This window comes from Phocoena sinus, chromosome 3 (assembly GCF_008692025.1).
Source record: "Phocoena sinus isolate mPhoSin1 chromosome 3, mPhoSin1.pri, whole genome shotgun sequence".
Taxonomy (NCBI): Eukaryota; Metazoa; Chordata; class Mammalia; order Artiodactyla; family Phocoenidae; genus Phocoena; species Phocoena sinus.
The window spans coordinates 41,259,726-41,282,623 of NC_045765.1; the positions used below are offsets into that span (position 1 = coordinate 41,259,726).

The window sequence follows — 22,898 nt, forward strand, 5'->3', positions numbered from 1 at the left end:
GCTGTGTACCTCTGAGTGGCCTACATTTCAGACAGGGTGGCCACCCGAGGGATCTTTTTTGTTAGATAAGGTTGGGCTAGTCAAGTCTAGGGTCTTTAACACAGGACCCCACGGACACCCAGACCAGATACCATATATCTTGGTCTGGGAAGATCTAGTTCTCTCCCCGCCTCCGTGGGTCCGGCCCTTTGTTTCCTCAACAGGCACGTCTGCATGCGCTCCAGCACAATCGGAGATATTGGCCCTGAAGAAAACCCCAGACACGGAAAAGTCATCTGCTGCCCCGGACCCGCCAAAGGCGATATATCCTGACCTGCAGTCTGATTTGCTTCTTCTAGATTCCCCACCTCCTTATCCTCCGGCCCTAAATCCCATGTCGCCCCTAGGACCCCCAGCTTCACAACCCTCCGCACCAGTAGGGCCACCTGTTATGGCGGAAAGGGGGGGTCCCTCGGCGGGCACCAGAAGCCGGAGGGCTGTTTCCCCGGATTCTACTGCTTTACCCCTTAGAGACTATGGCCCCCCCGATAACCACGGGAATAGGCCCCTTCAATACTGGCCCTTTTCCTCTGCAGATCTTTATAATTGGAAGATGCATAACCCTACTTTCTCTGAAAACCCACAGGCTCTTACTGCTCTAATAGAGTCTCTTGTCTTCTCCCACCAACCCACCTGGGATGATTGTCAACAGCTCCTCCAGACTCTCCTCACAACTGAGGAGAGGCAACGGGTTCTCCTGGAGGCTAGAAAGAATGTGTTAGGCGCCAATGGACAACCTACCCAGTTGCCTAATGAGATTGATGCCGGTTTTCCACTCGTCAGGCCGAATTGGGACTTTAATACCCTGGAAGGTAAGGAGCACCTGAAAATGTATCGCCAGGCTCTGGTGGCGGGTCTCCATGGAGCGGCCAGGCTCCCCACGAATTTGGCTAAGGTAAGAGAGGTAACTCAGGGGCCCCAGGAATCGCCAACCGTGTTCCTAGAACGCTTAATGGAGGCTTTTAGACGATTCACTCCTTATGATCCAACCTCTGAGGAACATAAGGCCACCATAGCAATGGCCTTTATTGACCAGGCGGCCCCTGATATTAGAAAGAAGTTACAAAGGCTGGATGGCCTACAAGGTTTCTCCCTTCAGGACTTAGTAAAAGAGGCAGATAAGGTATATAATAAGAGGGAGACAGAAGAAGAAAGAGAAGAAAGAAAGCAGAAGGAACAAGAGGCTCCTGAGGTAAGATGAGATAAGAGGCAAGAAAGACATTTGAGTAAGATACTGGCCACTGTAGTCAGAGGAGGAAACAGTAGAGACAGAAATAGACAGGAAGGGCGAACAACGGATAGAAGGCGGCCATTAGACAAGGACCAATGTGCCTACTGTAAAGAAAAAGGTCATTGGGCAAGAGAATGCCCTAAAAAAAAGGAACGGGGGAAGGATCACTAAGCCTTTTCATCTGTACGTGGCCGAGAATAAAGGTATTGCAAAGGGAGTACTAACTCAGAAACTGGGCCCCTGGAATTGCCCGGTTGCGTACCTATCAAAGAAATTGGATCCTGTGGCAGCAGGACGGCCCGCCTGTTTAAAAATAATCGCCGCGGTGGCCGCTTTGGTCAAAGATGCTGACAAACTGACTTTGGGGCAGAACCTAACGATAACAGCCCCCCATGCATTAGAAAGTGTAATTCGCCAGCCACCCGACATTTGCCAGGATGACTCATTACCAAGCCCTGCTGTTAAACTCAGATCGTATTAAGTTTACCTCAGCCACAGGACTCAACCCGGCCACCTTGCTACCCGACCCTGACCTGGAAAGCACTACCGTCATCCATGATTGTCAGGAAGTACTGGCTGCAGCACACGGTAGCAGACCAGACTTGATGGATCAGCCCCTCCCCAACGCCGACGTTACCTGGTTTACTGACGGAAGCAGTTTCCTAGAGGAAGGTAAGCGTCGGGCGGGAGCAGCCGTGGTAGACGGGAAAGAGGTCATCTGGGCAGCCACATTACCGCAAGGGACATCGGCCCAACGGGCTGAACTAATCGCCATAACTAGAGCATTGGAACTAGCAGAAAACAAAAAGGTAAACATCTATACGGACAGTAGATACGCATTTGCTACCGCCCAGGTCCATGGGGCCATTTACCAACAAAGAGGGTTGCTCACCTCGGCGGGCAAAGAAATTAAAAACAAAGAAGAAATAGTGGCACTGCTAGCTGCCCTCATGCTCCCCACTAAAGTCAGCATCATTCATTGCCCCGGACACCAGAAGGACAATACCCCGGTGACAAGAGGCAACAACATGGCAGATAGGGTGGCACGAGAAGTGGCTCTACGGGAAATCATACTAGAACTATCAGATGAGAGTCCTGGGAAACCAAATGATAGGGGAACAATTACCCCAGCCATAACTAAAGGAACATTATCTCCTCAACAAGCAAAATCCATGCTACAACAGATTCACAGATGGACACACTTGGGAACCAAAAAGATGGTGTCCCTACTACACAAGACAGGTTATGATACCCCTGGACTAACTAAATTAGCTGAGCAGATTGCACGAGAGTGCATTCCATGCCAACAGGTAAACTCCCATAAAGGAAAACTTGAGGTCGGAAAAAGGCTCAGAGGAGACCGCCCAGGAGCCTATTGGGAGGTCGACTTCACTGAAATACGCCCTGGAAGGTACGGTAACAGGTATCTTCTAGTTTTTATAGATACCTTCTCAGGATGGGTAGAAGCTTTCCCGACGAAGAAGGAGACAGCTACTGTGGTGGCCAAAAAGATCTTAAAAGAAATTTTCCCCCGGTTCGGGGCACCAAAGGTAATAGGATCAGATAATGGTCCCGCCTTCGTCGCCCAGGTAAGTCAGGGTGTGGCCAAATACCTGGGGACTGATTGGAAATTACATTGTGCCTACAGACCCCAGAGTTCAGGACAGGTAGAGAGAATGAATAGAACTCTAAAAGAGACCCTAACTAAATTGTCCATAGAGACTGGCGGTACAGATTGGACGGTGCTCCTTCCCTTAGCCCTGTTCCGGGCTAGAAATACCCCCTCCCGCTATTATCTTACTCCATTTGAAATACTATACGGGGCCCCACCTCCTCTTTTTACGCTAAGGGAGAAATTAAGTCCTGACTGCCAGAATAACACTGACTTATATGCTAGGCTGTTGGGACTCCAGTTGGTCCAAAAGGAGGTGTGGTCCCAGCTGGCAGAGGCTTACCGACCAGGAACACCAGCAGAGGCTCATCCCTTCCAAGTCGGAGATTCTGTGTACGTCCGTCGGCACCGAACCCAGACTCTAGAGCCTCGGTGGAAAGGACCATACATCGTCCTGCTCACCACCCCCACGGCTATAAAGGTAGACGGCATCGCTGCGTGGATCCACGCTTCACACGTGAAGGCCGCACCAGCATCTGCAACATCGGAATGGCGAGCCCAAAAGACCAGCAACCCGCTCAAGCTCAAGCTTCTGCGATCATCAGATTTATAACTTTAACTTTGTTACCCCTACTGACTGTGAGTAATTTTAGTCCTCACCTGCCCCAGCATTTAACCTGGCAGGTAATTTCCCAAACTGGAGATGTAATATGGTCTGTTAGCAATATCGCTCCCCCATGGACCTGGTGGCCAAACCTTTTTCCTGATGTTTGTAAACTGGCCATAGGGGCTCCCGGTTGGGATTTAGAAGACTATTATGATCAACATAATGTTCCAAAAATTTTAACAACTAGAGCTGATTCCTCCGGAAAGGGTTGCAAAAACGGGATTCGGAGGACTGGGCTCAGAGCTCCTGCTTTCTACATATGCCCCGGGTTCCATCGCCACAGGTCCCTTAATTATAAATGTGGAGGAACTGAAAACTTTTATTGCAAAAGCTGGGGATATGAAACCACAGGAGACACCTATTGGAAGCCCACCTCTGGCTGGGACTTTATTAAGGTGACAGCCAATTATACACACCCAACCAACCCCTTAACTTATAGGCCTGAATGTACTAAATGGTGCCATCCCCTTAAGATTTCTTTTAATGAACCAGGAAAAAAAGATAAAAAACTGGATAAATGGCCATTCATGGGGAATCAGGTTTTATAAAGAAGGATATGATGATGGATTACTAATGACCATCAAACTAAAAATTAAAACCCCTACTCCAGTTCCTATAAGCCCCAACCCTGAGATAGGGCACTCTTCGCTACCTTTGGCCCCTCCCACAGCGTTACCAGAGATAAGAAACCAAAGTTTTGAGCCAAAAGGAATGACAATCAAGCCCAAGACCCCCCCCCGCCCCCCCCCCCGGGACCGAATGCTCTCATTGGTCCAGGTGGCTTTTGAGGTTTTAAATGCCACAAACCCGGAGGCTACCAAATCATGTTGGCTTTGCTATGCTGCTCCTCCCCCTTATTATGATGCTATAGGATATAATTCTAATTATAATAATGTTAACACTCCAGATCAATGTCGATGGAAACAAGAAGGAAATAGTAAATTGACCCTGGCCTCAGTATTAGGAAACGGTACATGTGTAGGAACGCCCCCCTCGTCCCACCGACATCTTTGTGCCAATTTAAGCCTCCCACAGGGCTCAGGGTATCTCCTCCCTCCTCCGGATGGATGGTGGGCATGTAACACAGGATTGACCCCCTGCATTTCTTTAGAGGTCCTTAAAGCTTCAACCGATTTTTGTGTGTTAGTTCAGCTGGTCCCCAGACTCATTTATCATTCAGATTCATCCTTTCTAGATGAATATGAGGGCAGAGGAAGGTTTAAGAGGGAACCCATAACACTCACCCTGGCTGTACTCCTAGGACTAGAAATGGCAGCCGGGGTAGGAACGGGTACAACAGCCCTCATCCAACAACCCCACTATTATGATGCCTTAAGGCAAGCTGTAGATGTTGACCTCCGGGCATTAGAAAGTTCCATAACTCAGTTAAAAGAATCCCTCACCTCGCTTTCAGAGGTGGTAATGCAAAACAGGAGGGGATTAGATCTGCTGTTCCTTAAGGAGGGCGGACTATGTGCTGCACTAAAAGAAGAATGCTGTTTTTATATTGATCATTCTGGGGCTATTACCAAAACTATGGACAAACTTAGGGAGTGCCTGGACAAAAGACAACAGGAAAGGGAAAATCAAAAAGGATGGTTTCAATCATGGTTTGATAAATCTCCCTGGCTTACTACTTTAGTTTCCACCTTGTTAGGGCCCCTCATTATTTTATTGTTGCTTTTAACTTTTGGACCATGCATTCTGAATCGCCTGATAGCCTTTATTAGAGAACGCATTAGTACGGTACAAGTTTTAATGCTAAGGCAACAATACCAAAACTCGCAAAAAGAAACTGAAATTCCATGATTGAAATTAGTTACAAAAAAAAAAAGGGGGGAATGTGGGGCCTTTAGGGACTTTCCACCCCCTCACTTGTTCCCGTAAACCAATTCTTCTCCCTATCGTGCGCCACTCCTTCTCCCTATCGAAACCAATTCTTCTCCCTATCGTGCGCCACTCCTTCTCCCTATCGAAACCAATTCTTCTCCCTATCGTGCGCCACTCCTTCTCCCTATCGAAACCAATTCTTGGAGTTTTTCAGTTGACGGGGACTTGCCAGACAGCGGGTAATTTTCCAGTTGCCCGTAACAGGTATACGCCCTAACCGCCACAATGAACAGACAACTATAACGGCCAGAAGGTGGGACAAAATTTCCTAAGCCAATGAATTCAAAAGTCACCACATTTACCCAATCATTGTGAGAATATACCCGCCCTATGAGTAAATAAACCTATAAAAAGTATGTGATTCCGCTTTTAGGGGTTCCCCATCGGCCTCCTGCGTGAGGTTCAGGGAACCCCGGTGCATCGGCTCCTAATAAACCTCTTGCGTGTTGCAACGGCTCTCGACTCTTGGCGGTTCTTGGGCGAGTTGGAATCCCTCGTAGACCGCTTGGGTCTAACAGGAACTCAATAGTAGTTCATAATGATAAAAACACTAATGGAAGCTAAGATTTAGGGTGGGATTATTATACACCATGCACTGTACAAAACACTTCATAAGCATTATCTCATTTAATCCTGATTAAAAATATATGAGGTAGTACTAATTTTCCTCTCATATCATAGAAGATAACTGAAGCTTAGAAAGAATAAGTAACTTTTCCAAAATCGCAGTTAAAATGTGGACTCACTCAACTTATCTGTCTCCAAAGTCTATGGACTAAACCAAAATTAATGTTAACAAATACATCAGTCAGAAAATTTACAATCAGATTATCAACCTCCAAAGAGCCACAGCTGTACTACAGAAGAAGAACAATGAGAAGGGAGCAGAGAAAGCCTCTTGCCAGTACTGACTTCAGCTGCATTCCCTAACCTTAACGCTTTGTCCTGAGGTCAAAGAATGCTCTAAAAATATAGTATAAAGCTTCAAAATTCCTGTAACTGACGGACCTTGGGCAACTTACTTTGAGGGCTTCAATTTCCTTGTCTGAAAAAATGGGTATAGCAGTACCTACACTACGTAGGATGCTGTGAGAAGGAGATAAGGCGTACAAAGATTTTAACAATGTCAGGCACGATGTAAACCGCACCTGTCTATAATACAGTCCCTGCCCGTAATAAGCAAATAATTACAGAGATAACTAGAAAAGTACGCTCCCAATTTGGGCGGGAGAATCTAACCATATCCAAAAAGATCAAAAAAAAGTGTTCAGAAAAGACATTTACAACGTGTCTTCGGTCATAGATAATCCTGATACCCGCAGGGCTATGCAATACGGCGGTGAAAACACAGGGTGGCAAAGCAGAGACTGGCTGTCTCATTCGCTAGCCTCAGAACCTAAAGCAGAGACTGGCTGTCTCATTCGCTAGCCTCAGAGCCTAAAGCAGAGCCTGGCACTTAGGGTCTAAGTAACTGAGACTAGTAAGACTAAGGCTTGGACCCTTCCCCAACTCCAAGGCGAAAGACTTACCCCAAGGCCAGCTTCCCCCTCAGATTCTGCATCCATAACGCACCTGCAATATCAACACACGCCGTCAATTCAGACTCCCACCTCACACCCTCCCTCCACCCACCAAGAAATCCTTACCCAAACGATCCAGTATTGCCGCCGCCATCTTTCTCCCGCCCTCTACGGAAGCCTCTGAGTTCAGAGGCCGTGTGGGCAAAACGCATGCGCAATTCTCCGGACTTAACCCCCTCTTATCGCGAGACCGACCCGCAACTGACACCCGAGGTGTTGTCATGGAGACCGTGAACACGCGGCCGGCGCTTAAGGTGTGGTCAGATCAGCCTTGCTTGGGAAAGAATTACTTAACAAAGGTCAAAGACTAGCGAGTTTCCGAAAATTCGTCGGGATCCAGAAAAACTGCGAAGCCTCACCTCACAAATGGTCTGAAAGGATTTGGAAAACAGAGACCGTGAACCAAGCCAACTAACCTGGGAGGGCTTCAGTTTTCTCAAAAGAACTAAGTATCCCTACGGCACAGGCTTGTGAAGATCACTAGAGATTGTGTGAAAGCTCTTTTAAAGAACAAACATACAAACATACTTATGTATAAAATAAATAAACAAACATACAAACATACTTATGTATAAAAAACAAACATACAAACATACTTATGTATAAAATAAATAAGCTACAAGGATATTTTGTACAACACAGGAAATATAGCCAATATTTTATAATAACTTTAAATGGAGTATAATCTTTAAATATTGTGAATCACTATATTATACACCTGAAACTAATATTGCAAATCAACTATACTTCAATAAATAAATAAAAATAAAGAACAAACAGTTCAAATACAAAGTATGATGCTAATCTCCAGGTTGACCTCCAAGAGATGAGTTAATAATCAGCAGGAACTTGCTACCATATATGGCCAGCAGGCATTTCACTAAATCTCGTGTATTCCTCACAGCAATCCAACCAGACCTGTATTATCAGGTCTTCAATTGAGAAAAAAGATTTAGGATAGGTTAACGTCCCTCAGATAATACCTGGCAAAAACAGTGGTCAATCTAGGGTTGGGTGCCTCCAAAGTTAGTGCTCCTACCCACATCCGAATAAGTAAATGTATGTGTGTATATGTATATTTTTTTTCATTAGCGTAGATAGTTCTGGTTTCGTTTGCTACATATGCAAGAGTTCCTGGTATCCAATGCAAACAAGCAATACGGAGTAGAAGAGTGTAAGCGCAGAAACTGAGCATTTTAGGACGTTTGAGTTGGAAGGAAACTTTGGTTCTTTTTCCTCCACAGCACTTAACACAAACAGTCCCTTCATAGAGTTGGCACTTAATCAGATCAAAAGAGAGTCACTCTATTCTGCTGCTTCTTGAGTATCAAAAACCAGAGCCAGAATTTCCACCCAGTTGCAGAAACCCTTGTTTTTGATTTCTGATTCGAACTTTTATCTTTGTTAATTGTCTTCTTGTAGATACGTTTAAAGCATCTCCAGAGCTACCAAGGCGCCCCGGCACATAGCTTTAAAAAAATATTTGATGGGACAGGGTTGAACAGGTCCAGAGAATAAACCAGCAGTGCGGGGAGGTTACTCCATCATTCTAACCTCTTAATTAACCTTCCTTGCTGTAGCAAGTGAGAATACCTAACCAGCAGCACCGGACCCTCCAGCCGCAGGCGGCATTGGTGGGGCAAAAAGCCGCCCGCAGGGCCCAGCCTTTCACAGCCCCGAGGCCGCAGGAGCGGCGCGCGCAGTGAGACCTGGACCTCCGCGCGCGCCGTAGCGGCGTGCCCCAGGAGGCGGGGCTCTAAATTAACCCCGCCCCCTTCCCGTCTCCGGCGTAGGGCTACGAACTGTCTTCCTCATCCCCGGTTGCTCGTGATCATGGGACAGGAACCGCGCACGCTGCCGCCCTCCCCTAACTGGTACTGCTCCCGATGCAGCGATGCCGTGCCCGGGGGCCTCTTCGGCTTCGCGGCGCGGACCTCTGTCTTCCTTGTCCGCGTGGGCCCGGGAGCGGACGTGATCCCAGGGACGTCTCCATTTCGAGGTAATTCCCCACCTCTTGGCCCCAGCCTTCCTGCACTAATTGCGTTCCCCGGGGGTGCCAAGTGGGCGTGTCCAGCCACCCCCCTCTCTATTGATGGGGAAACTGAGACGCGGGCTGGGAGAAGGGTCCGCTCACAGTCATCTAAACTGAGTCGTGTCCCGATCTCCGAGGTTGGCTGTACACCACGCTGCGGCTGAGTGGTCCCGCCTCCTGGCGCTCTCACGTGGATCCGCTGGCTTACTGAAGAGCTATCCATGTGTCTCGCCAGGAATTTATAACACCTAGCCCTTCCTCCCCAACCCAGTGCGTGCGGGCCCCCTGAGAGCCTTCCTGGGGTTGGGTGCTGCCTACAGCTCCAGGTCCTAAGAGAGATCCTGCAAATATATGATACTCATTTCTGTAAGATGAATGACTTGAGCCGGATGCTTTCAGGCTCTAAACTAGGTTTTGATTATGCCTTGGGATATGGTATGCCAGATACTTACTCTTTTCCAAATGACTTCTGGCCAGATCTAAATAGGAATCCCTTTTACATTCTTCACTTGAGCTGCTCCTCAGCCTAAGAACTAGGCACATCAAGTGATATGAATGGTATTTTACAGTTGAGAAGACTGAGACCCAAGAAGATAAAAAGACTTGTCTGAAGTCAGGTGGCAGAGCCAATACCAGCAGTTGGGGTTTCTGATTGTGAGTCCCTGGAAATGTTTGTTATTCCATGGGATAAGTGAGGCCCCAATCACCATCTAACAACAGAAGGATTCTCTCTGGAATCCTAGGTAGCACTTTAATCTGGAGTCTGGTTTTGCTTGAAGTCATAGGGGAGTTGGTGGGACACACCGAAAGGGTGTCTGGCTTCACGTTTTGTCATCACCCGGGTCAATACAACCTCTGCGCCACCAGCTCTGATGACGGGACTGTGAAAATCTGGGATGTAGAGACAAAAACAGTTGTGACGGAACATGCGCTCCATCAGGTACCATGACTTGCTGGTTTCTCAGACCATTATTATTTATCTGTACCAGAGTTCTCTTCCTTCAAGTATAGTTTTGCTAGCTCATCTGTGCAAGGTAACTTTTATAATTGTGTTTGTTCATTAGATTAGAAGCTCTGTATTGTAAGGTACCTCAAAACTTCTTTGGAAGGAGATACATATAAATCAGAGGTCAGCAAACTGCACTGCTGCCTGCTTTTGCGAATTCTTTCATTGGAATACAATCGCAGTCATTCATTTAAGTACTGTCTACAATTTTAAGTACTGGCTGCTTGCACACTACCATGGCAGAGTTGAGTAGTTACAACAGAGACAGTATGGCCCACACAATCTGAAATATTTACTCTCTGGCACTTTACCATGAAAAAGACTCCTGATATAAACTGTAAGTGAATGAAACTTGTTTCCAAACTAGATGATTAATTGATATACCTGCCTAGAGAATGTAGGAAAGGACTCAGTTAATCTTAGTAAGAACTTTGCATTAATCTGTCAAAGGAAGAAATTTTTTAAATGGCTCTTTGATCCCCAGTAGCCTAAATTCTCCTTTCATTTGGTTATAATGTAGTCTTGCTCTACAAGTGGTCCTAACAGTATTTAGTAAGTACCTATAATGTGCCTAGCATTATACAGGTTAAAAACTAAGTAAAAAAAGTTCAGCATTGACAAATGAAAAGCAAAGATATCTTTGTTTTGTTTTAAAGCATACAATATCAGCATTGCATTGGTCTCCTCTAGTAAAGGATTTACTGGTATCTGGAGATGAAAAAGGAGTAGTTTTCTGTTACTGGCTTAACAGAAATGACAGCCAGCACCTCTTTATAGAACCCAGGACAATTTTCTGTCTTACTTGCTCACCTCATCATGAAGATTTAGTAGCCATTGGGTAAGTACTGTGCCATCTGCACTGATGATCTATTTTTGTTTATGATCTTATTTTGCATTTTCTCTACCTTCTCCTGTCCCTTTATTCTTCAGAGGAAACCATTTACAGGCACTAACCACTCTCCCTTCACCCCTGGTATCATTTATTCTTGTGACCTCTGGGTCCTCATTGTCTCTCCCATTCTATTTCGGTTTCCTTGGTTTCCATGATACTGTACTTTACTCATTCTTCATATCTGATTTCTTCAGTCAACCTCCAAATGTCAGAAATGTCCTCTTTCATCTTTTTTCCCTCCATACTTACCCTTGGTTATAACATTTACTCCCAAAGTGTCAAATGACTCAGCTCTGTCTCTGGTTCTCAGCTCTCCCACTCAATTGGGAAAGCGATCTGGCATTGGGATCTGTCTCCCCAGTGATCACCAAGGTTGTTTCACACGAGCTGCCTGAGAGCACAATCCCCTCTCCTTCACCACTCCATTTACTTCTCTCCCAAAGATGTTCAGTCTCTCTAGTTTGAATACTAGACATAAGCACAAGAATGTAGGAGGAGAAAGTTCAACTGGAGTGGATTCAAGAGACTGGGAGGTGAGGTAGATACACATGGAGACAACGTTTCCACAGTTCGTTGTGACAACGTGCATATAGACATGAAGCCAGAGGAGGTGTATGGGGGTCAAGGGAGTATTAAATGGAAGATAACAAAGGCATGTTTTTATGCTGATGCTGAGGCAGAAAAGGGGGAGCCTGTGGCAGGGGTGAACAGTGAAGAATGCGTGAGTGATAATGGGAGGTCAAGAGGAAACTGGATCCAGACCACAAGTAGAAAGAACAGCTAAGAATGTGGAAATAGGTACAAGAAGGTTCACAGATCTTGTTGGAAGAGGAGGGTGTTTCATTCTGATGGCTGCTGATTTTCTTAGTGAGGCAGAAAGAGGTGGAGAAGAAGTCAAAGAGGTGGAGTCAAGTTCAGGGTGGGGAAGGAGCTGGATGCAGGAAGAGGGTATGTAAACAGTCATCTCAGAGAAGAGGAAAATGAACTTACTGAGAGAAACTGCAGGTCCTGTGGTCCTGGTTGAGTGCCAAGCCAAGGATTGGGTCATGAATTTTAAGTAAACTACTCAAACTGGTTGAGAAAGGAAATGGTGGGGTTCAACCAGGTTTGGGGTTTTGTGGAGTAAATACCCCTGAGAGAAAGGGGGAACAAAGGAGATAAGGGTGTTTTTTAAGGAGTGAATATAATGATGGATCATGAAATCTGCACTGCATGGGGCAAAGGACAGGAAGACAGGTGTGGGTGAGTTAACAGTGAAAACGGAAGCGGTCTGTGATCGGAGGTCTCCATGAAATGGGAGCATTGTCTTGGTGGGAGTACAAGAGAGGGAGCAGAAAGGGTGGTAGGCAGGGGTCAGAGAAGCGTGAATCAAACTGACCTTGAAAGATGAGCAGGAATTCACAAGAAGAGTCTTTCAGGTGGAAGACAATCAAACAGGATTGAATCAGAATTTGTTTTTAGAGGTTCAAAACAGTCCCTGAAGTCTTGACTGAAATTGTAAAACAGGTTGATCACGTGACTATTAGGTTATATATCTTGATGGTTTTCAAAGTCTGTGTCTTCAAAGATTTGATATATTCTATGATTTCATGTTTTTTAAATAAAGCTGTAATGGGGGAAAAAGTTTTTAATAAAAGGAGAAAAATAAATAAAGCTGTAGTGGTATTTTTCCCTGTAGGACCATCTAGTGTATAGGAAATGTAAACAGGTATGTCCACTTTGGAGAGCAATTTTGTACTTTCTAGTAAAGCAAAAATGTGTATATCTTAACATCCTATTACTAGGCATCAAACCTGAAACTGGCTTAAGTGTGTATAAAATTCTTAATAGCATTTTTTGTTTGTAATGGTAGAAAAAAAATGGAAGCCCTTCAAAAGGAAAATGAGTAACTAAACTTGTGGTATATTCATATGGTGGAGTACTATGCAATAGTACAAACGACTGACCAGGAACTAGAGTTACATGTGTCAACATGAACGACACAAAAAGAATGAGTGAAAAAAGCAAGCTACAGAAAAACAGACAACATGATACCATTTATATGAAGTTTCTAAATGTACAAAGTAATTCTGTATCTTATTTAGGAATATATACAAAGAAAGGCTAGGATTAATGTAACACAAAATTTAGGAATAGCAGTTTACCTCTGGGGAAGAAAGGGAGAGAGGTTTGATTGGGGTGGGACGTACAGAGGACTTCAGCTGTATTGGTAATATTTTTTTTCTTAAGCTAGAGAGTAGATATTTCTTGTATCTGAAATACTTCATCATTAAAAAAGAAAAAACAAAACTATTACAATTTCTAAGTTTCTTCCGAATTCAAAAAATGACAGCCTTGGAATATCCAGATCTAGAAGTTAGAATTCTGCAGCTTTTGTTAGAAAAGTAAGATCATTTGTAAAAGGAAGGAGATATTTTTAGTTTATTAGGACAAATTCATTTCCAGTTAGGGAAATTGCTGGGCCCCTGTCAGAAGTATTCTTCTCTAAGTTCCCCTTGGGCACAGGCATGGTCCACTGTTTGAGCTTCGTGACAGGCAATGTGTATAGTATAACTTAATGCCAGGAGTTTGGCATGGGGGAGGGTTTTTTAAAAACTGGAAAACATGAAATAAGTACTTTGGAATAAGGACAGAACAAGATTACTTCTTGCTCTTTTTCCTTCCCCCCACCCCAAATGCACTTAACTTTTAGAAATGCACAATAACTCCTAAGCCAAAATGTTTCCTAGAAAGACAGTCTGTCTTCATTTTTCAGTAATATTTCTAACTCTCGTTTTTTAGCTACAAGGATGGCATAGTGGTTATAATTGACATCAGCAAGAAAGGAGAAGTTATACACAGGCTTCGAGGCCACGATGATGAGATCCACTCCATAGCCTGGTGCCCCCTGCCTGGTGAAGATTGTTTATTCATAAATCAAGAGGAGAATTCAGGTAGAGATGATTTAAGAGGGTTCAGTACTCTTTAGACCTAAAGAACAAATTAGGTAGAATAGTACAATTTGAATTATGTTTAAAACTAGATTTTACAGATCAAATCTATGAAAACAGTAACTAAGTTTCAGGAACCCTTGCAAACTAATTTTTCTTTGATAAGTGCATGTTTAATGCAAATTAAAAACAAAATTACCATCTCTACCCTAGAAGAACTTGAAATCCCCAATGGGAAAGTTATAGCACAAACTCCAGTAAAAAAAGGCTGCTACTTAGCCACTGGAAGCAAAGATCAGACCATTCGTATCTGGAGCTGCTCTAGAGGCCGAGGTAAGACTGACATTTAACATTTCCTTTGTGATATAACCTATTATCAATCCAGTAGAAGTAGAAGCTTATTATTTCTTGTTATCCTCAGTGTGTGTCATCTGTCAGAAAGCAGTTCTTTACTTTTCTATCCAGAACGTTTTAGCCTGGGCTAGAGCTCTCTGCACTCTGAACATCTGGCTTTGGTGTTGGCAATGAGGTTTTCTATTGCATTCATAGAAAGATCACTGTCTGGCCTGGAGGGCAAGATGTTTATTATGAGAATGGGAATATCTGAATTTGGCAAGGCCTGGATCAGAAGAATGAAAAAGATCTCTAGAGCTAGAGCTTTTAATGCACAAATGCAGAATTAATAATGAATACCTAATATAGAAGTACCTGTTTAAATGTAAAAGCTCACTTTACCCAAATTACAGAGACCCTCAGTCATACAGCTTTCCCAAGCTTCTCTTCGAACAGAACTTTTACCTTAAGTTTATATTGAATAGATTGAGAGGAACTCCAGGCAGACTGAATTCTACCTTTACAGTAAAAATCTACCTTTTCTCTTTACAGCAGTCTTCTTTCTCCAATTTATGTAAAACCATGGAAGTTTTTTCATCTTTGTGCAAATGCATTAGTACACGTAAAGCAAGTAGCACAGTGCTTGGCACATAGTTAGGGTTCAGTCAGTGGTACCTAGTAGTATAATTTTGGAAAGCAGAATTTTTTAAGGTTTGTGGACTGCTCTTGGACACACTTTGGCTGATACTCCCTACTGGGGACAACATCGGGCTAGGAATCCCTCCGAAAGGGTAATCTCTGAACTTGCAGATGTGTCTAGTACAATGGTATTCAATTCTGGCCATGCAGCAGAATCAGCTGGAGGTGCCTACACCCCACCTCGAATCTGCTGAGTCAGAATCTCTAGGGGTAGAGCCCTGGCGTATGTATTTTTAGAAGCACCAGTGGTAGTTCTCACGCACAGTAGGGACTAAGAACATCTGGTCGGTAGCATGTCAGGAGTGGAGAACTTACCACTGCAACTGCCAAATTTGTCCCCGTTGTTGGATTTCTTGCCAGCCAGAAGATGGAATCCTACTCTCCTTCCAACTTTGAAGAATCTTGGGTTGTGTTACCACCTGGGTTCTCAATCCCAGTTGGAACCTCATTTTCCCAGATACACCATATTCTTTTTTTTTTTTTTTTTTTTTTTGGCGGTACGCGGGCCTCTCACTGTTGTGGCCTCTCCCGTTGCGGAGCACAGGCTCCGGATGCGCAGGCTTAGCGGCCATGGCTCACGGGCCCAGCTGCTACGCGGCATGTGGGATCTTCCCGGACAGGGGCACGAACCCGCGTCCCCTGCATTGGCAGGCGAACTCTCAACCACTGCGCCACCAGGGAAGCCCCACACCATATTCTTAATGTTTAAGTTGCCGAGACAGCCTGTAAGAGCTTGTTTGACCAAAATGTGCTAGACTAGTATTAACCACTATATGCGTAAATTTCCATGAGAAAATGAGGTCTGAATTCTAAGCAACCAAACTAACAAACTTTTAAACATGAACTGTGTTGTGAACTGCTGGTGGCTTCATGCATGTACTTTCATTGTCTTGACTGTCCATGGACCTTCTCTTAATCTGCAGTGGTGACGACTTTGAAATTGCCCTTTCTGAAGAGAAGAGGAGGGGGTATAGACCCAACTGTTAAAGAGCGCCTTTGGTTGACACTCCATTGGCCCAAGGGTCAGCCAACACAGCTGGTATCCAGCTGTTTTGGGTAAGTCTTTTTGGTCATGCTCTCTGACATATTTTGTTCTCTTCTCTAGCCTCAGGAATTCCTAGGCCTTTCTTTCTAGACACAGAAGATGGAGAAAGCAGTGACTAAGGTTTATATTATAATGGGCCATTTGTAATGGAAAAATCATGGAACTAATACCTGTGCTGTCTAATAGGAGTTGTGAAAAGATCAAATAAGTACGGCCTGGTGGTTAAGTGTGGACTCTGAAGTCAGGCAGAACTGAATTTCAGAATCAATCTGTTACTTACCGGCTGTTCATAAGCAAGACCCTTCACTTTTCTGAGCTTCAGTGACTTCACATGAAAAAAGGGGAGGATATAAGTGTTTCCTCTCTCTTAGGATGATTATGGCCATTCATTAAGCAAAATTTATTGAGCACCAGCTTCTAGTTGCTTGAGATGATAAGTGAATTTAACAGACAAGTTCCCTGCTTTTAAATGAGGTAATACAGGCAAAGCATATAGAAATACCCCAAAGTGTTAGTCACATCCCAACTATCCCCACTGCTCCAAAAAAGACATACTATGTCTTAAAGCCTTTGTGGCTCTGCAAATTATGGTGGCATTTTATAATTAAAGCTTTTAGGAAAATCTGTTCAAAAGGTAGTCCAGTACAACTGTATGATTCAAAAAGAATGAAAGGATATAGTAAAGTTCCCTTTTTTTTTTAGTATTTCGGCCACACCACACAGCTTGCGGGATCTCAGTTTCCCAACCAGGGACTGAACCTGGGCCGCCGCAGTGAAAGCACCAAATCCTAATGACTAAACCACCAGGGAACTCCAAAGCTCCCTCTCCACCTCTGTCTTCACTACTTGGTTCCCCTCCCCATAGGCAGTGACTTTTTTTTTGTTTTTGTGTGTGTTTTTCCAGAGATTATTTTGTGCCTATTTCAGAATATGTAATTTTTATCTCCTTAAAGGAACAATGAACAGAAATTATTTTGCAGCTGAGGGCCCACACTCTCTGGCCCAAAATCACTTGTTTTCAGATTGCTCATGAAAGAGAACTAATACTTGTTTTTCCTTCACAGAGGCGAACTGCTACTATGGGATCTCACTCAGTCTTGGAGACGGAAATATACCCTCTTTAGTGCTTCATCAGAAGGGCAGAATCATTCAAGAATTGTGTTTAATTTATGTCCTCTACAAACTGAAGATGACAAACAGCTGCTGCTTTCCACATCAATGGACAGAGATGTAAGAACAGCTTATTTTGCATTCAGCACTGTACAGCAGTGATTGAGGACTTGCATGGGATTAGAGGGCTTTTTCAAACCGTACATTATCTCTCACACCTCACCTTGCCCCCGTGTTCCAATTTCAGAGTTACTGTTACTGATTGGCATTAAATACATTAGCAGCAGAAAAGTAGGGGAAAGCTGAGAAACGACCAAGATGCCTTTTTGTTAAAGCAGGTACAACAAGGAAGAGTAGATGTGTCCATGGAAGGCTATGCGAGATCATCAAGCCTTAGCTTTCAGATACCCTCGTCTATCGTTCAGGTAGCAGAGCCATCTCCTCTTGGCACAGTCTCTGTAAGAGACAATCGGCTTTACTTGAGACACCTTTCTGTTTTACAATAAGCTAGGCTCGTTTGACAGACCGTTCTCTTCCAAGTCACTGTTAAACAAGTGACGATTAAAAACTCAGCACTCCTCTTCCACTGGCTATGATAAAATATTTTGCTTTTGAAGATAACGATTCTGATTCTTCCACTGTCCTGAGGCACCTGTATCTTTTTTTTTTTTTGAGTCTGCCAAATGAGAAAATTACCAATGCTGTAATACAGTGATACAGTAGAGTGGAAAGGCCACTGAACTCTGGGAAATAGGAAGCCTGGGTTCTAGTTTATTGTGCTCTCAATTCACTTGGCATCTTAGGGAATAAATGTATTCTAAGATCCCTCTGAGCTCTACAATTTATAACTGATTTTTTCTCATTCCTACTGGAATAGTTAAGTTACCTTATCCTGATGTATTCTGAGCCCATCCTATTTGAAGTGTTGATTGTTTTCCCTGTTTCTCTGACCTTCTTTATAAAGACCCTAACCCTTCATCTTTTCAGGTAAAATGTTGGGACATGGCCACCCTGGAGTGCTGCTGGACCCTGCCTTCCCTTGGTGGGTTTGCCTACAGTCTGGCTTTCTCTCCTGTAGACACAGGCTGTTTGGCGATAGGCGCTGGTGATGGCATGATCCGTATATGGAATACATTCTCCATAAAGAACAACTATGATGTGAAAATTTTTTGGCAGGGTGTCAAGTCCAAGGTTACAGCGGTAAGGAAGCTTTCTTTGAGCTTGCCATGAACTTTTTTCAAATAACTAATTCTCTTTTAGAGAATATCTATTCATATAAATGAACTCTATTGGGAATTCAGACTTCTTCAAGGGTATTTTCGATGCAATTTGAAAGTGGAACAGCAGAAGGACTCTCTCTGACCAAACCCATTACATACCTCCGAATTCAGAAATTTGGCTTTGTTTGTAAAATTAAGGTTTTGTTCAAGTCACAGTGTTTTCTAATAGTAAGAAATTAGAAATAACCTGGATGTGTATTCATAGGAGATACATTAAATTATAACCACATGGGGAATAGTATTAAACTATTAAAAGTGATAATGTAGATCTTTCTTTAATGTGGGAAAATGTTAATGATTCATGAAAAATGCGAATTACAAAACATGGAATGCAGATTACAAAACAATATGAATAATTTTTTTGTTTTTCTTCTAAGTGATATCTTTGTTGTAGCTATTTAATCTAAAAGCAATAAAGGTTTGTGGTTCAAAACGAAAACCACAGTACAGAAGTGTAGGAAGCAAAAAATGTTTCCTACCCCACCCTTGACTCCATTCTCCCACTTCCATCATCCAGAGAACCACTGTTGACAGTTTGTGATGTATCTTTCCAAGCTTTGTTAATGATGAATAGAATCATATTTTCTGAATTGTTCTGGAATCTTTTATTCCCCACTCAACAATGTATCATGCACATCATTTAAATGTTTGAACCTATTTTTGTTTTTTCAATTATATATGAAGTTCAACCACAAAAAATGTCTAGAAAGATATAGAATTGGCAATGGGGTGTTTGGATGGTGAGATTACAGGTGACTTTGTTTTTAATATTTCTTTGTTTCTCTTTTAAATAATGAGAATTTGTTACTTTTAAAATTAGAAGACAGAAAGAACAAGAAAGTTTTCCAACTGAACACCTGAAGTATAACCTAAGGATTCCCTTAACACTGCCCCTTTCCTCATTTTTTTGTAGCTCTGCTGGCACCCAACCAAGGAAGGCTGCTTAGCTTTTGGAACTGATGATGGAAAAGTGGGATTGTATGACACCTACTCCAACAAGTAAGAAATAGATGATTCCTATTTAGCCCATTGACCAAATTGTCAGTGAGTTAATTTTGAGTTCATAAACCTGGATGTATATCATAATAGGCCTGGGAAGCATCTTTAAGATTCTGACTCTGAGTTTAAGCTTAGAACTCAGAATTTTATTTAAAAAAATTTTTTCAGGTGATGGTGGTTCAGCCCATCTGACCTGTGGGAACCACTAAAATAAACCATTTGCTTTTGTTTTCCCTCAACATTTTTTTTACAAAAGTTTTCAGACATCGAAGAATGTTAAAAGCCGAGAACAAAGAACATCTCTGTACCTTCCATCTTGATTTACCAGTTGTTAACATTTTGCCACACTTGCTTTATTTGTCTACACTTAACAAAAATTAACAATATCCATAATATGAGCTAATATCCAGTGCATATACAAATTTCCTCATTTGAGCCAAAAACGTTTTCCCGAGTGGTTTTTTTTTCAAACTTTTTTCAATCAGGGATCACACATTGTATTTTGTTATGTCTCTTTAGTCTCTTATTCTAGAATAATCCCCCACTTCTTTCCATAACATTGCCTTTTCAATTTGAAGATTCCAGATAAGTTATTTTGTAGCATATTCTGCATTTTGGACTTGTTAATTCTTCGTGGTGACTTGTAACTCATTTCACTATTCCCTGTATTTCTTATATTCCTTGTATTCCCTGTATTTCCTATAAACTGTCTAGAGCTGCACTGTCCATTACAGTAGTCTTTAGTCACAGGTGGCTACTGAGATGTGCTGAGTGTAAAACATACTCGAGATTTCTAAGGCTTAGTCCCCAGAAAAGAATGTAAAATGCCTCAGTAATTATTTATTTTCTTATATTTTAAAAGATAATACTTTTTATATACTGAGCTAAATAAAATACATTCTTAAAATTGAGTTTCACTTGTTTCTTTTACTTCTGTTAACTTGGCTACTAGAAAGCTTTGAGTTGCAGATGTGGCTCACAGTATAAATCTACTGGGCACAGCTATTCTAGATGCTTGATTAGATTCCAGACCTGCACTGTTCAGTTTGGTAGCCACTGGCCATGTGTGACTATTTATAGTTAAAGTAATTAAAAATAAATAAAATTAGAAATTGAGTTCTTAGTTGCATGAGCCACACTTGCAGTGCTCAAGGGCCATATTTGGCTAAGGGCTACTTTATTGGACAGCACTGTTCTAGGCCAGGGATTAGAGAATTATGGCCCATGAGTTAAGAATAGTTTTATCTTTTGAAATAAATGAAAAAGAATCAAAAGAATATTTCACAATGTATGAAAAGTAAATAAGATTCAGATTTCTCTGTCCATAAGTAAAGTTTTATTAGAGCCCAGCCACACTCTTTTTTTTTTTTGGCCGCGTTGGGTCTTTGTTGCTGCTCATGGGCTTTCTTTAGTTGCAGCGAGTGGGGGCTACTCTTCATTGCGGTGCGCGGGCTTCTCATTGTGGTGGCTTCTCTTGTTGCGGAGCACGAGCTCTAGGCACGCAGGCTTCAGTAGTTGTGGCACACGGACTCAGTAGTTGTGGCTCGCGGGCTCTAGAGTGCAGGCTCAGTAGTTGTGGCGCACGGGCTTAGTTGCTCCGCAGCATGTGGGATCTTCCTGGACCAGGGCTCGAACCCCTGTCCCCTGCCTTGGCAGGAGGATTCTTAACCACTGTACCACCTGGGAAGCCCCACACTCATCTTTTTTACCTCTTGTCTGAGGCTGCTTTCATGCTACCACAGCAGAATAAACGAGTTGTGACAGAAATTGCCTGTTTCGCAAAGCCGGAAGCACTGACTATCTGGCCCTTTACAGGAAAAGTTTGCCTAAAGATCATTTGCATCTAAGTGAGAATCATTCATTATACTGTGCAGCTAGCCTTTTTATATGCCAGTTTTTTAGGTACTTACGTATAACTGAATACGCATTAACTATTTTTCTTCATATCTAGTTTTTTAAAAAGGCTACACTATTTCAAAGAAGTATTTAATAAAACAAAACTATATATCAATTTAAGTAGGTTTGTGTCATCACAAAACTGCTGACTAATTCTGGTAAATTACTATCGTTTGGTTATTATAAGCTGAATATCTAAACTGATACCAGCAAAGGTATGTAGTAGGAGGAAGGATGTTGCTGTAGATACATTGTTAGTATTCAGCCAGAAATGCTTATTCTACTTCTTTCAGCCAAAGAAAAATTGGTTCATTGTCTAGAGTGATAATGATAAATGTGTCAGATACATGGAAATAAAGAAGTCAACAGCTAAGTTAGTTCAGTCATAGGTTCTAGAATCCTGGAATTCTAAAATCATACAAAGAATACAGTATATGTTAAAGGTAATAACCGCACTGCCCTGTCCTGACACATCACATATTATTAATCACCACAGCAACCGTCAAAAATACCCTGAAGAGCAATGTTTCTTTAAAAAAAAAAAAAAAAAAATCAAAAACTCAAAAAGAACTACCATATGATCCAGCAATTCCACTCCTGGGTATATATCCAAAAAAAACAAAAACACTAATTTGAAAAGATACATGCACCCCTGTGTTCATAGCAGCATTATTTACAACTGCCTAGATATGGAAGCAACCTAAGTGTCTATCAACAGATGAAAGGACAAAAAAGTTGTGTGTATACACACACACACACACACACACACACACACACACACACACAATGGAATAACTACTCAGCCATAAAAAATAATGAAATTTTGCCATTTGAAGCAACTTGGATGGATGTGGAGGGTATTATGTGAAGTGAAATAAGTCAGACAGAGGAAGACAAATACTGTATGCCATCACTTACATGTGGAATCTAAAAAATACAACACACTAGTGAATATAACAAAAAAGAAGCAGACTCACAGATACGGAGAACAAACTAGTGGTTGGGGTGGGGTGGACTATAGGGGTGGGGGAGTGGGAAGTACAAACTATTGGGTGTAAGAGAGGCTCAAGGATGTACTGTACAACATGGTGAATAGCGCCAGTCTTTTGTAATAATTAAATGGAAAGTAACCTTTAAAAACTGTAAAATAGGGCTTCCCTGGTGGCGCAGCGGTTGGGAGTCCACCTGCCGATGCAGGGGACACGGGTTCGTGCCCCAGTCCGGGAAGATCCCACATGCCGCGGAGCGGCTAGGCCCGTGAGCCGTGGCCGCTGAGCCTGCGCGTCCGGAGCCTGTGCTCCACAACGGGAGAGGCCACAACAGTGAGAGGCCTGCGTACCGCAACAAAAAAAAAAAAAAAAAAAGAATGTGATGTTAATGACAGGGTAAGCCAAAAATGACTTCCAGTCTTTTACTTGAATATAAGGTGGATACATCTGCATGGTGATAATATATGCTTAGCAGTAACCTTAGTTCTGGGCTTAACAGTTTGCATTTTCTGTCTTGTCCTGTTTTTCTCTAGTTGTGATAGCCTTTACACTGGTATATAACTACAGTAATATTAGAGTATTGACAGAGATGGGGAGAATGATCCCAAGCTGGCCAGTTGGGGAGGTTAATAGCATTCTTTTACTGGGTGAAGTATGTTCGGGACTTA

At 42.8% G+C, this 22,898-nt stretch overlaps 2 protein-coding genes across 8 annotated transcripts in view; one reads left to right on the forward strand and one right to left on the reverse strand.

Moving 5' to 3' along the window:
• The window catches only part of MRPL22 (mitochondrial ribosomal protein L22), a 43,010-nt gene extending 35,522 nt beyond the window's left edge, over positions 1-7,488 (reverse strand). Inside the window, exons 1-2 of one of the 2 annotated variants that reach the window (XM_032628504.1) lie at positions 7,086-7,488; positions 6,969-7,011 (exon numbers count right to left, since the gene is read on the reverse strand). In XM_032628504.1, coding sequence (XP_032484395.1) covers positions 6,969-7,011; positions 7,086-7,242 — 200 coding nt within the window. In that variant the 5' untranslated portion in view covers positions 7,243-7,488. The remainder of the gene's footprint in view (positions 1-6,968; positions 7,012-7,085) is intronic. The other variant, XM_032628503.1, reaches the window with a different exon arrangement.
• A 359-nt stretch (positions 7,489-7,847) lies between these two features.
• GEMIN5 (gem nuclear organelle associated protein 5) overlaps positions 7,848-22,898 on the forward strand; it is a 42,957-nt gene continuing 27,906 nt past the window's right edge. For 2 of the 6 annotated variants that reach the window (XM_032625555.1, XM_032625556.1), the window contains exons 1-9: positions 7,849-9,018; positions 9,831-9,991; positions 10,714-10,895; positions 13,731-13,882; positions 14,093-14,212; positions 15,835-15,967; positions 17,021-17,186; positions 18,054-18,266; positions 19,260-19,345. In XM_032625555.1, coding sequence (XP_032481446.1) covers positions 8,853-9,018; positions 9,831-9,991; positions 10,714-10,895; positions 13,731-13,882; positions 14,093-14,212; positions 15,835-15,967; positions 17,021-17,186; positions 18,054-18,266; positions 19,260-19,345 — 1,379 coding nt within the window. In that variant the 5' untranslated portion in view covers positions 7,849-8,852. Of the gene's footprint in view, positions 9,019-9,794; positions 9,992-10,713; positions 10,896-13,730; positions 13,883-14,092; positions 14,213-15,834; positions 15,968-17,020; positions 17,187-18,053; positions 18,267-19,259; positions 19,346-22,898 lie in introns of all 6 variants that reach the window. The other 4 variants (XM_032625560.1, XM_032625557.1, XM_032625554.1 and 1 more) reach the window with 4 other exon arrangements.